The sequence below is a fragment of the Etheostoma cragini genome, chromosome 10 (assembly GCF_013103735.1).
Source record: "Etheostoma cragini isolate CJK2018 chromosome 10, CSU_Ecrag_1.0, whole genome shotgun sequence".
In the NCBI taxonomy this organism is placed as follows: domain Eukaryota; kingdom Metazoa; phylum Chordata; class Actinopteri; order Perciformes; family Percidae; genus Etheostoma; species Etheostoma cragini.
The window spans coordinates 16813575-16828086 of record NC_048416.1 but is presented as its reverse complement, the minus strand read 5'-3'; the positions used below and the strand labels follow the sequence as shown (position 1 = coordinate 16828086).

The window sequence follows — 14512 nt, the reverse complement described above, 5'->3', positions numbered from 1 at the left end:
TCTTTTAAAAGGAAACTCCTGATAAGTTCCTTCCTCTGCAATACAACAACAATTGCATTCAAGCAACCAGGAATGGTGGGATCACATCCTGTGTTTGACGCAAAACACTGCCTTCACAAAGCCTTAACCTATAGGCCAAGTTTCTGTAAGACTTGTGTTTATACGTTTTAATGTGAGCAATCTCTTAAACTGCTGAAAAAAACATTGCTGAAACTAGCCCTATCATGTCGCAAATAAAAATAATAATAATAATAATAATAATAATAATAATAATATTAATAATAATAATAATAAAATAATAAAATTATAATAATACCAATAATAATAATAATAATAATAATAATAATAATAATAATAATAATAATAATAATAATAATAATAATAATGTATCCTTTATTAGTATAAGGGGAAATTACAATTTTTCCTTTGTTGTTGTTACACACGTTGCAGACAGGAATTACACACACAAGCTCAGTGCTTTGCATGCACTAAATGGATAGAGATGTCAGAGTGCGGATACCCAAACCAGGCTCATAGGGGGCCCTGACGGGACGGGCCGGGTTCGGACAGACATTTTTAAATTATGTTCAGGTTTAGGTCGGGCTCGGTCACATCAGCGCGATAGGCATACAGTATGTTGTAAAATGGTGCTGCGGCTCCTTTAAGAGAGCTCAGTGCGTGTTGGTCTGTGTGTGTGAAAAGTGGGCAGAAGAGAGACAGAGAAAGAGGAAGTAGAAGTGTTGTAGATGCGACCAGAGGAGAGTTGGTGGAATAAGTTTAAGTTTTGTACACAGTGTGTGCAGTGTCCGAAACAAACCCCAAACTGAAAGCCAAGTTAATTAATTTGCTCACCAGGAACAGGATTTTAATCCCAACAATTCATTTTATAAGGTCGGCCCTGGAGGTAACGAGTCTCCCCGGGTTTCCAGACCCAGGTCGGTAACAAAGCAATCAGGAACATTATAAATTAAACATCTTAGTAACGTGCGCTTATGCGCTCATCTGTTGACAATTCCGAATGCCTTCATACAGTCGCTTAATAAAAGCAAGCTTTCCACTAGGGTTGGGCGGTAATACGGTGATATGGTATACCGCGAGGTCTTAACAATAGCAACGTATCAGTTTCAATACTGTCATTAAAAAAATGCAATGCACAGATATTAAATATAATTTATTTAATGCCTAAAATACTTCTGTTTGGTTGTCATTATGTGACAGTGTGGAGAAGAAAGAGAGAGAGAGAGAGAGAGAGAGGGGGTATTTAGTTTCTGAACGTGTGGACACAAGAAAACAGGTTGGTGACCCCATATTTTTAATTAGTCACAGAATTACCGTATACCACGGTAAAATAGGGAGGATGTTTGACGGTATCAAAAGTTGGTTACAGCCCAACTCTACTTTCCACACAAACAAACGTGAATGTGTCATTAGTATGAGAAAAAAAGAGACTTTAACTGTGTCAGGCTCGGGCCTTACTATCTTAATGCCTGTTGGACGCAGGCCAGGCTCGGACAGAAAAATACAGTAAAGTAAATACAGTTTAAGTAATTATAATGTAACATAAAGAGTAATAAATCATCAATATTGGGGCAGACGTGGACTAAAGGTTATAGAAGCAAAATTGTGACCAGGACGTTGGTTAATCCCCTAGACCGACAGGATAAATCTGGGTGAGGTAAATGACCGAGCAGCACTTGTCTTACCACCCCGGAGGTGCAAAGAGACAAGTGCTGCTCGTTGTCTTCTAACCCCAACCACTGCTGCAGTTCAGTGTGTTGTCGTACTGGGTGGCTTCTTGGTAGGATTGCATACCTGTGTGAATGTTATCAGGGCATTTCTGCAAAATATTGAATTGAAATTGAAATGTCATTAATGTCTCAAAGGGGCACTTTGGTTCACAACAGGTAGTCAACACATACTGTACACATTTGCACAAAAACACACAAAACCATGAGATAATAAGAACACAAATACACACGTACACTATCAAGATATTGCAATACTCTTATATTCCCGCAGATAGTTCAAACATGACAGACGAGATACGAAGAACACATTAGACAAATACGCACTACTTTTGAAAACTGTATTTATCAAATCCTCTAAACAGTAGTGGTGTATTATATTTCATCCACTAGGTGGCATATTTAACATTTTCTCATAATGAGACTCATATCAGTATTTTTGTTTCAAAGGGCAGTCATTCCAGAGGGCCAAAAACAATTTATATTTTCACAAAATATTCCCAATAATTCATCTACATTCCCACATTTACTCACTTTACCATGTAATTTCTCTTCAAATACTCGTTTCTAGTTTATATTTTATTGTATGCACCTTTTATTATTTATTTCTGATACTTTTTAAAGTTTCTAAATTTGGACTGCATTGAATGCAATGTGAACAATATAATAATGTTTTGTGCTTGTAAAGACCTGTGAATTTAAACAACATCAATGATGCAGTGATTTCATGTTTCTTGTATACATATGTTAATTTAATCCGCGCCCTTCACATTTACTTTAAGCGGCTATAATCAACAATGTTTTTAATGACAATTTAAAAACGATGTAACATTGAAAGGGCAGTGCATGCCAACAACGGGCCAATGGAAATGGAATCGCCCCAGGTACAGGGAATATAATTCTAAAATTTACAATGATTTGGGACTGATTGATATGACTCCAGTAGGGGAGGCATGTCTTTCAGTCCGCTGATAGCTGCAGTGTAACATTTGTCTTTGTCATATCATTTTCATCATGCTGTTTCAATAAACCTTTTGTTAATTCTTCATTTACAGTAACAAAGTATATACATTAAGTGCTGTACTTCAGTACAATTTTGAGGTAACCACTTTTTTTATTTCTAGTAATGCTTCTGTCTACTTCGCCTAGGCTAATCAAATACATTTTGGAGGAAAATTACTTCACTACATTTATTTGACCGCTTTAGTTACTAGATACTTTGCATATTTAGATTAATAATGCAAAATATAAATCAACTAATGCATATCATATATGATTATTCATTATGTTCTTTGCTTAAACTAGGGCACTTCCGCATGCAGTCGTTTTGTAAACCTACTTACGTTTTAGAGTGGACGTTCCATTACTTCATTTAGCATTGCCAAATTCATTACCCTAATAACAATAATATGTTATTTTATTAATTGAATTATCTTGTTAGTTTTAAATTTATATCTTCATAAGTATGTACACTTGAGGTATATGCAATTGATGCTTATCTGATTCTTTGTATACTGCATTTTGTCAATAAAAAATAAAATAAAATCATTTTTTAAGCTTCAAAAAACAGTTTTTTACATTTTAATATTTTATCAGACAAGAACCATGTAGACTCCCAGTATGTGATTAGTTCATACAAATATTGCCTATAAATATGTCCTCATTGTAATTAAATTTTCAGAGCTGTAAAGTACAATAATAATAATAATAATAATAATAATAATAATAATAATAATAATAATAATAATAATAATAATAATAATAATACTATTGGGAGTAAGGATTGAAAGATAGAAGGATATACAATTGTGTTTGAACTGGAAGAGAAAAATGGACGGGGCAGCATAATGTGAATAAGGTACCAAGCAGTTTATAAAGTAAAAAGTAGTCACACATTTACCATTAAAGTAATGTACACATCACTTCATCAATAGTAATTTACATGATTCTAAAACGCTACATTCAGCGTAATAAGTACTTTAAGTGCATTTTGATGCCAATACTAAGGGGTTAGTGTGCAGAAGCACAGAAGGGAGGAGGAGTGGACGGAATGAGGAGGAGGGAGGGGCCAGCTAGTCTTGTTTTTTTTTTAAATACTTCTAACTCAGTAAGAGGTAACATCACCCAATATCGCTTAGAACACATTTAATCATCTAAATGTATTTAACAGCTTTAGTTGTTATAACTTTTCAGTTAATAAAACACACAATAAGATTATAAAATGCATGATTCATTAGTATTAACCTTATGATGAAATGTATAATAATATTTCTGTCACAGAGACCATTTTTCTGTGGAATGAGTGCATTTACTTTTGATACTTGTGTTTTTACTTGATATGTTTTAGGACTTTTACTTGTAGTGGAGTATTTCTATTAGTACTTTTGCCTAAAATATCTTAATCCATCTTCTGCCCCTTTTCTAAAGATGTAATGTACTGTATCCTTTTATTCAGTGTAATCAGTGGTGACAACCAGTATCAAGACTCATAATAACAAATGATAATTCAAGTTGGATTGATTGACGGATGATGAATATTATTTTAAAATGAACACATTCAAATATTGCCTGTGTTATATAATTTGATTAAATACCAACAAATTCCATGAATCGTATTGTTTAGTTTATTTGGCAAAATGCACACAAAAAAATAGACCCAAAGAATCATGCTTTATCTCCATCATATCTGATCAAAACTATGCAACTCACTATCAACTCAGATTCTTGCAATCAAAAAAGGTGACAGTTTATTTGTGATTTTGTTAACATTATCATAATGTGTGTGTACAAAGAAAGAGTGACAGAAAAATAAAATACAGAATATCATAAAACAGGTCAAATGTAAATGAGAGGATTAGGAAGCAAAACATGTTAAAAACTAATGAAACAATGCGTATTTTGGTAAATGTCACAGAATAAGGTTTCTTAAAATATGAACAGAAACATACTGACAGCACTTCAGCGAGTTGGTGGTTTCCAAACAGTGATTGTCTTTGCAATTATGTTGTATACAACACCATTCATCTTTAGAATGTGTTACAAGGGGCCAGCTCTATGTTGCCTTAATATGCTCCGGCACTGATTACTATAAAACTTGAAAATAAAATAATTTCATTCAGAAAAAAAACTGTTTATATTTGTCTGGATGTACAAACAACATTTTCCTTCAAAATAACTATTTTAACAATCTGTCCTGTGCAATAGACCCCTGAATACAAATATACCACACCCGTTCATTTATAAAAATTCATTTAATAGAATGAAATAGGACAAAATGACAAACCCTGTAATAAACTATTCATGAAAATTTGGTAAGATGGCATATGTTCAATAAATCTGGACTATGTACAAAAACATTTATTATTACAATACAAATTCATCTTATTTACAGTTTGAAGGGATTTTAAACAATCTCATGCACTCTTTTAGAAAAAGCAGAAAAAAGAACTGCTCATTTTGAGATTACTTTTTACGTCCCCTTAGGTTTTAAAGGTCTATAGATGGCATATTAGGAGAGTGTATTTGGGGGTACATGAGAATGTTTAATTTACCTCATAATTAATCATTTTTTTGGTGAAACAGATAGTTCAAGTTTTGGGAACCTGAAACCACCTCTTGAACCACTGTCACTGCTGGAAGATGAAGACAATCTCGACTTTTTAGAGGGAAGAGAAACACCTGCACCTGCCTCACCCTCCTCACCAAGTGACACCTCATATGAGCCCTTTGACTTTGAACCAAAACCTCCGAAGGTGCCAAACTTCAACTTGCCTTTCTTTCCTTTGACCTTGCTTCCTCCTAGGTCTAATGAAATGTCGCCACCCTCAGCTTCTAAGTGAGATGGAGAACTAACTCCAAGCCCTCCCTCATCATGCAGAGAAGAAGACAGATGCCTTGATTTCTGAAATAGATCCAGTGAGGCTGACTTGCCTTTAGTTGACATACTGAGCCCAGGATCCCCCGCCAATTCTAATTTTCCACCCGTCAATTCTGCAGTATGTGCCTTACTCAATTCTACCTTTGGTCCCCGAAGATCATCTGCACTACTGCCTTTTGCTTTTGAGTTGCCAAACAGTTTTGGCATCTTTCCCTTTACTTTACCTTCTCTTTGCCTCAGTTCTGGACTGGGAACCTCAATATTCTGTCCGCTGACTTGGCAACTAACAGATGGAGACTGTATTTGTATGCCTCCTTTAGCTGATTCAACATTCCCTCCAGCTCCCTGGCCTTCCATCTGAGGCAGAGCAATACCAAATTTTGGTACTTTGATTTTGGGAAATGATACAGTACCTTCTGGGTAATGAAGGTCACCACTTGCACTGCCCCCTGAACCACTTGCATCAATCTCTGCACCACCTTTCACATTTACCTTTGGGCCTTTAAAACCTGCAGACACATTTGCCTCTCCTAGTCTGTTTAGATTTGTATCAGTATCAGGAGTAGACACACTCACATTTGGCATTTTAATATTGGGAGTCTTTAATTTTATATCTTTCCCTCCCAAATGAACATTTGGACTGTCAATACCAGATCCTTCAATAGTGGTGTTCAAGCTAGCAGATGGAAAATCTATGTCAGGTGATTTGAATCCCTCTGAAATAGATCCATCAGTTTTCAATTTTGGTGATTTGATATCAAATTCCACATCAGGGAAATGAAGCTTACCAAAAAGCGGTTTCTTTACCTTTGTTCCTTTCGCATGAATATTGGGAGAGTCTACATCCAGGTCTACTGCTGGTGTTTCTATGTGAACATCAGGCTTCTTTGCCTTTCCTTTGACTTTAGGAAGTTTGAATTTCCCTGTTTTCCCTTTTACATTAATATCAATGTCAGAGGCATCAAGATTTGCTTCTGTATCTGGAAGACTAATTTCTGTTTTGGAACCTTTTGCTCCCACACTGAACATGGGTGTCTTCCCCTCTACTTCTGGGGATTTCATTCCAAACTTAGGACCTTTGAACTTGGGAAATGTAACACCTGTCTTTAAAGGATCAATAGACACACCTTCCATGGTGATGGTGGGTCCTGCAATGTTAGCATTGTGACCTTTGATATCTGATTCAAATTTGGGCAGTGATGCATCCATCTTTCCTTTGACTTTAGGCCCTTTTAGTTTGATATCAGCATCAGGTGCTTTAACATCAATGTTTCCTTTGGGAAGTTTAATATCAACATCTGAACCCTCCACTTTTGGACCTTTAATGTTAAAAGATGGCATTGTCAGTTTAGGCATTTCAAATTCACCCTTAGGCCCTTTCAAATTGACCTCTTGACCTTTAATGTCAATGTTGGGGGTTTGTATGTCTCCCCCTATGTTTGGCATTGATGCATCCACATCACCTTTGAGTGTGGGACCTCTCAGATTGAAATCCATATCTGGCATGTTGAATTTGGGCCCTTTCAGTTTTGCATTAGCTCCTTCAATGTCAATCTCTGGTCCTTTCATTTCAATGTCAGGTACTTTCACATCAATATTTGTTTTGGGAAGGCTTAAATCAACATCTGGTCCTTCAATATCCACCTTGGGAGCTTTTATGTCTCCTTTCAGATCAGTGTCAGGTGTATTGATGTCAATGTTAGTTTTGGGAAGGTTTATATCAACATCTGGACCCTCCATTTTTGGACCTTTAATGTTCCATGATGGCATTGTCATTTTAGGCATTTTGAATCCTCCTTTGTGGCCCTCAATGTTAACATCTGGTCTTTCAATATCAACCTTGGGAGCTTTCACATCACCCTCAATCTTTGGGACAGACACATCAAAATCTCCCTTCATTTTGGGCCCTTTCAGGTGTAAATCCACATCTGGCATGGAAAGGTTTGGTCCTGAAATGCTTGGCATGCTGAATTTGGCTCCTTTGATTTTACCACTTGGACTGTCAATGTTAAAATCTGATCCTTTGACATCCAAATCAGGGGCTTTTAAATCAAAATCAGCTTTTGGGATGCTGGCATCAACTTCTGGCCCTTGAACATGTAGACCTTTCCCCCCAAATGACGGAAACTTAAATTTAGGCATTTTAAATCCTCCTTTGTGACCCTCAATGTCAATATCTGGTCCTTCAATATTGACCTTGGGAGCTTTTATGTCACCCTTAATCTTTGGAACTGACACATCCACATCTCCCTTTATTGCAGGACCTTTGATGTTGGGTCCTCTAAGTTTTGCGTTAGAGCCTTCAATATTAATGTCGGGCCCTTTAAGAGCAATGTCAGGAGCATTTACATCAAAGTTTGCTTTGGGAAGGTTTATATCTACATCTGGACCATCCACTTTTGGACCTGTAATGCCAAATGAGGGCATTTTGATTTTAGGCATGTCAAATCCACCCTTTGGCCCTTTGATATCAAACTCTGGACCTTTGATGTCAACGTCAGGTGCTTTCACATCAATGTTAGCTTTGGGAAGGTTTATATCAACATCTGGACCCTCCATTTTTGGACCTTTAGTGTTCCATGATGGCATTGTCATTTTAGGCATTTTGAATCCTCCTTTGTGGCCCTCAATGTCAACATCTGGTCCTTCAATATCAACCTTGGGAGCTTTCACATCACCCTCAATCTTTGGGACAGACACATCAAAATCTCCCTTCATTTTGGGCCCTTTAAGGTGTAAATCCACATCTGGCATGGAAAGTTTAGGCCCCGAAAGGGTTGGCATGCTGAATTTGGGTCCTTTGATTTTACCACTTGGACTCTCAGTGTCAAAATCTGGTCCTTTGACATCCAAATCAGGGGCTTTAATATCAACATCAGCTTTTGGGAGGCTGACATCAACGTCGGGCCCTTCAACATTTGGACCTTTCAGCCCAAACGATGGCATTTTAAATTTAGGCATTTTAAATCCTCCTTTGTGGCCCTCAATGTCAACATCTGGTCCTTCAATATCAACCTTGGGAGCTTTGATTTCACCCTCAACCTTTGGAACTGATGCATTAACATCTCCCTTTATTTTGGGCCCACTCAGAGTTATGTCCCAGTCTGGCAGTTTGGGTCCTGAAATTGATGGCATTTTGATTTTAGGCATGTCAAATCCACCTTTTGGCCCTTTCATATCAAACTCTGAACTTTTGATGTCAACTTCGGGAGCTTTGAGATCAATCTTAGCTTTGGGAAGGTTTATATCAAGATCTGGACCCTCCATTTGTGGACCTTTAATGTTCAATGATGGCATTTTGATTTTAGGCATGTCAAATCCACCTTTTGGCCCTTTGATGTCCACTTCAGGTGCATTCACATCAATGTTAGCTTTGGGAAGGTCAATATCAACATCTGGAAACTCCATTTTTGGACCTTTAATGTTCCATGAAGGCATTGACATTTTAGGCATTTTAATTCCTCCTTTGTGGCCCTCTATGTCAACATCTGGTCCTTCGATATCAACCTTGGGAGCTTTTATGTCACCTTCAATCTTTGGAACTGACATGTTCACATCACCCTTTATTTTTGGACCTTTCAGTTGGAAATCCACATCTGGCATGGAAAGTTTGGGTCCTGAAATGCTTGGCATGCTGAATTTGGGTCCTTTGATTTTACCACTTGGACTCACAATGTCCACATCTGGCCCTTTGATATCCAACTCAGGGGCATGGACATCAATATCAGCTTTTGGCAGGCTGACATCAATTTCTGGCCGTTCAACATTTGGTCCTTTTAGCCCAATGGATGGCATTTTAAATTTAGGCATTTTAAATCCTCCTTTGTGGCCCTCGATGTGAACATCTGGTCCTTCGATATCAACTTTTGGAGCTTTTACCTCACCCTCCAGCTTTGGAACTGCCACGTCAACATCGCCCTTTATTTTGGGCCCACGGAGATTCATATCCCAATCTGGCAGTTTGGGTCCTGATATTGATGGCATTTTGACTTTTGGCATGTCAAATCCACCCTTTGGCCCTTTGATATCAAACTCTGGACCTTTGATGTCAACTTCAGGTGCTTTCACATCAATGTTAGCTTTGGGAAGGTTTATATCAACCTCTGGACCCTCCATTTTTTGACCTTTAATGTTTAATGATGGCATTGACATTTTAGGCATTTTAAATCCTCCTTTGTGGCCCCCAATGTCAACATTTGGTCCTTCAATGTCAACTTTGGGAGCTTTTATGTCACCTTCGATCTTTGGAACTGACACATCAACATCTCCCTTCATTTTGGGGCCTTTGAGACGGAAATCAACATCTGGCATGTGTAGTTTTGGTCCTGAAATGCTTGGCATGCTGAATTTGGGTCCTTTGATTTTACCACTTGGACTCTCAATGTTAAAATCTGGTCCTTTGACATCCAAATCAGGGGCTTTAATATCAATATCAGCTTTTGGGAGACTGACATCAACGTCTGGCCCTTCAACATTTGGACCTTTCAGCCCAATAGATGGCATTTTAAATTTAGGCATTTTAAATCCTCCTTTGTGACCCTCAATGTCAATATCTGGCCCTTCAATATCAACCTTGGGAGCTTTTATCTGACCCTCAATCGTTGGAACTGACAAATCAACATCTCCCTTTACTTTGGGTCCACTCAGACTCAAATCCCAATCAGGCAGTTTGGGTCCTGATATTGATGGCATTTTGATTTTAGGCATGTCAAATCCACCTTTTGGCCCTTTGATATCAAACTCCGGACCTTGTATGTCCACTTCAGGAGCTTTCACATCAATATTGGCTTTGGGAAGGTTTATATCAATATCTGGACCTTCGATTTTTGGACCTTTAATGTTCCATGATGGCATTGACATTTTAGGCATTTTGAATCCTCCCTTGTGGCCCTCAATGTCAACATCTGGTCCTTCGATATCAACCTTGGGAGCTTTTATGTCCCCTTCAATCTTTGGAATTGACACATCAACATCTCCCTTTATTTTGGGCCCACTCAGACTCATATCTAAATCTGGCAGTTTGGGTCCTGATATTGATGGCATTTTGATTTTAGGCATGTCAAATCCACCTTTTGGCCCTTTGATATCAAACTCTGGACTTTTTATGTCCACTTCAGGTGCTTTCACATCCATATTGGCTTTGGGAAGGTTTATATCAACATCTGGACCCTCGATTTTTGGACCTTTAATGTTCCATGATGGCATTGACATTTTAGGCATTTTGAATCCTCCTTTGTGGCCCTCAATGTCCACATCTGGTCCTTTAATATCAACCTTGGGAGCTTTTATGTCACCTTCGATCTTTGGAACTGACACATCAACGTCTCCCTTAATTTTATGACCCTTAAGACCAAAATCCACATCTGGCATATGAAGTTTTTGGCCGGAAATACTTGGCATGCTGAATTTGGGTCCTTTGATTTTACCACTTGGACTCCCAATGTCAAAATCTGGTCCTTTGACATCCAGCTCAGGGGTTTTAATGTCAATATCGGCTTTCGGGAGGGTGACATCAACTTCTGGTCCATCAACATTTGGACCTCTCAGCCCAAAGGATGGCATTTTAAATTTGGGCATTTTAAATCCTCCTTTGTGGCCCTCGATGTCAATATCTGGTCCTTCAATATCAACCTTGGGAGCTTTTATCTCACCCTCAAACTTTGGAACCGATACATCCACATCTCCCTTCATTTTTGGTCCACTTAGACTCATATCCCAGTCAGGCAGTTCGGGTCCTGATACTGATGGCATTTTGATTTTTGGCATGTCAAACCGACCCTTGGGCCCCTTGATATCAAACTCTGGACCTTTGATGTCAACGTCAGGTGCTTTCATGTCAATGCTAGCTTTCGGAAGGTTTATATCAACATCTGGACCCTCCATTTTAGGACCCTTAATGTTCCATGATGGCATTGTCATTTTAGGCATTTTGAATCCACCTTTGTGGCCCTGGATGTCAACATCTGGTCCTTCAATATCAACTTTAGGAGCTTTTATGTCACCCTCAATCTTTGGAACTGACATCTCGACATCCCCCTTCATTTTGGGACCTTTATGACCAAAATCCACATCTGGCATGTGAAGTTTTGGCCCTGAAATGCTTGGCATGCTGAATTTGGGTCCTTTGATTTTACCACTTGGACTCTCAATGTCAAAATCTGGTCCTTTGATATCCACCTCAGGTGCTTTAATATCAATATCCGCTTTCGGTAGGTTGTCATCAACTTCTGGCCCTTCAACATTTGGACCTCTTAGCCCAAAGGATGGCATTTTAAATTTAGGCATTTTGAATCCTCCTTTGTGGCCCTCAATGTCAACATCTGGTCCTTCAATTTCGACCTTGGGAGCTTTTATCTCACCCTCAAACTTTGGAACTGACACACCAACATCTCCCTTTATTTTTGGTCCACTTAGACTCATATCCAAATCTGGCAGTTTCGGTCCTGAAACTGATGGCATTTTGATTTTAGGCATGTCAAATCCACCCTTTGGTCCTTTGATATCAAGCTCTGGACCTTTGATGTCAACTTCAGGTGCTTTCAAGTCAATGTTGGCTTTGGGAAGGTTTATATCAACATCTGGACCCTCTATTTTTGGACCTTTAATGTTCCATGATGGCATTGTCATTTTAGGCATTTTGAATCCTCCTTTGTGGCCATCAATGTTAACATTTGGTGCTTCAATATCAAGCTTTGGTGCTTTTATGTCACCCTCAAAATCTGGACCTTTGATGTCAACCTCAGGTACTTTCACATCAATGTTAATTTTGGGAAGGTTCATATCAACATCTGGACCCTCCATGTTTGGAGATTTGATGCCAAATGATGGCATTTTGATTTTAGGCATGTCAAATCCACCCTTTGGTCCTTTGATATCAAACTCTGGACCTTTGATGTCAACTTCAGGTGCTTTCACATCAATGTTACCTTTAGGAAGGTTTATATCCACATCTGGACCCTCCATTTTAGGACCTTTAATGTTCCATGATGGCATTGTCATTTTAGGCATTTTGAATCCTCCTTTGTGGCCCTCTATGTCAACATTGGGTCCTTCGATATCCACCTTGGGAGCTCTTATGTCACCTTCAATATTTGGAACTGACACATCAACATCTCCCTTCATTTTGGGCCCTTTCAGATGGAAGTCCACATCTGGCATGGAAAGTTTGGGCCCTGAAATGCTTGGCATGCTGAATTTGGGTCCTTTGATTTTACCACTTGGACTGTCAATGTCAATATCTGGTCCTTTGATATCGAACTCAGGGGCTTTAATATCAATATCAGCTTTTGGGAGGTTGACATCAATTTCTGGCCCTTCAACATTTGGACCTTTCAACCCAATGGATGGCATTTTAAATTTAGGCATTTTAAATCCACCTTTGTGGCCCTCGATGTCAACATCTGGTCCTTCAATTTCGACCTTGGGAGCTTTCATCTCACCCTCAATCTTTGGAACTGACACATCAACATCTCCCTTTATTTTGGGCACACTCATACTCATATTCAAATCTGGCAGTTTGGGTCCTGATATAGAGGGCAGTTTGATTTTAGGTCCTTTGAATTTAGCATCAGGGCCTTCAATATCAACATCCGGCCCTTTGAGATCAATGTCAGGTGCATGTACGTCAATGTTTGCTTTGGCAAGGTCTATATCAACATCGGGACCCTCTAGCTTTGGACCTTTAATGCCAAAGGATGGCATTTTGATTTTAGGCATGTCAAATCCACCCTTAGGGCCTTTGATATCAAACTCTGGACCTTTGATGTTGACTTCAGGTATTGCTATGTCTCCTTCAATCTTTGGAGACGATACATCCATGTCACCTTTGAGTTTCGGACTTTTCAGATTGAAATCCACATTTGGCATGGAAATGTTTGGTCCTGAGATAGTTGGCATTTTGAGTTTTGCTCCTTTTACTTTGCCATCTGGATTCTCAATTTTAACATGTGGTCCTTCAATGTCAACATCTGGGGTTTTTATTTCAATGTCAGCTTTAGGAAGATTAATATCAACTTCTGGCATTTCAACCTTTGGGCCTTTGAAACCAAATTTTGGCATCTTGAATTTTGATCCTTTAGTTTTGGGACCAGTCAATCCAAGGTCAAGATCTTCAGAGCTACCAGTCTTCCCCTTGATGCCGATATCCCCTTTAACCATTTTCAAGTCAGCTTCTGGGGCTTTTATCTTTGAGCCCTTAAATCCAAACTTTGGCATTTTAAATTTAGTTTTCTTTGTGCCTATTTCCGGAACATCAATTGTAACATCTGGTCCCTCAAGTTCAGCTTTTGGAAGTTGAACATCTCCTTTCAAGTCACCCTTCAACTTTGGCCCCTTCAGATTGATGTCAACATCTGGCAATGATATTTTTGGTCCAGATATCTTTGGTAACTTCATCTTTTGCCCACTAAACTGACCCTCTGTTGTTTCAATGTCCAATTTAGGACCTTTGATCTCAAGTTCAGGAGTTGTTAAATCTCCCTCAACATTCGGAGCTGAGACATCACCCTTTATTTTGGGTCCTTTCAGACTAATGTCCCAATCTGGCAGCTTGGGTCCTGATATTGATGGCATTTTGATTTTAGGCATATCAAACCCACCTTTGGGCCCTTTGATATCAATCTCTGGACCTTTGATGTCAACATCAGGTGCTTCAATGTTAGCTTTGGGAAGCTTAATATCAACATCTGGACCTGTGATATTTGGACCCTTGATACCAAATGATGGCATTTTGATTTTAGGCATGTCAAATCCAGCTTTTGGCCCTTTGATATCGAACTCTGGACCGGTGATGTCAACTTCAGGTGCTTTCACATCAATGTTAGCTTTGGGAAGGTTGATATCAAAGTCTGGACCCTCCATTTTAGGACCTTTCATGTTCCACGATGGCATT

General features: G+C 38.7%; 1 protein-coding gene across 1 annotated transcript in view; it reads right to left on the bottom strand.

Annotated features, from left to right (window-relative positions):
• Positions 1-4354: 4354 nt before the first annotated feature.
• Positions 4355-14512, bottom strand: part of ahnak (AHNAK nucleoprotein) — a 31122-nt gene continuing 20964 nt past the window's right edge. The window contains exons 12-15 of the mRNA XM_034883382.1: positions 13042-14489; positions 12138-12312; positions 7839-10019; positions 4355-7286 (exon numbers count right to left, since the gene is read on the bottom strand). Of these exons, the coding sequence (XP_034739273.1) occupies positions 5308-7286; positions 7839-10019; positions 12138-12312; positions 13042-14489 (5783 nt within the window). The 3' untranslated portion in view covers positions 4355-5307. The remainder of the gene's footprint in view (positions 7287-7838; positions 10020-12137; positions 12313-13041; positions 14490-14512) is intronic.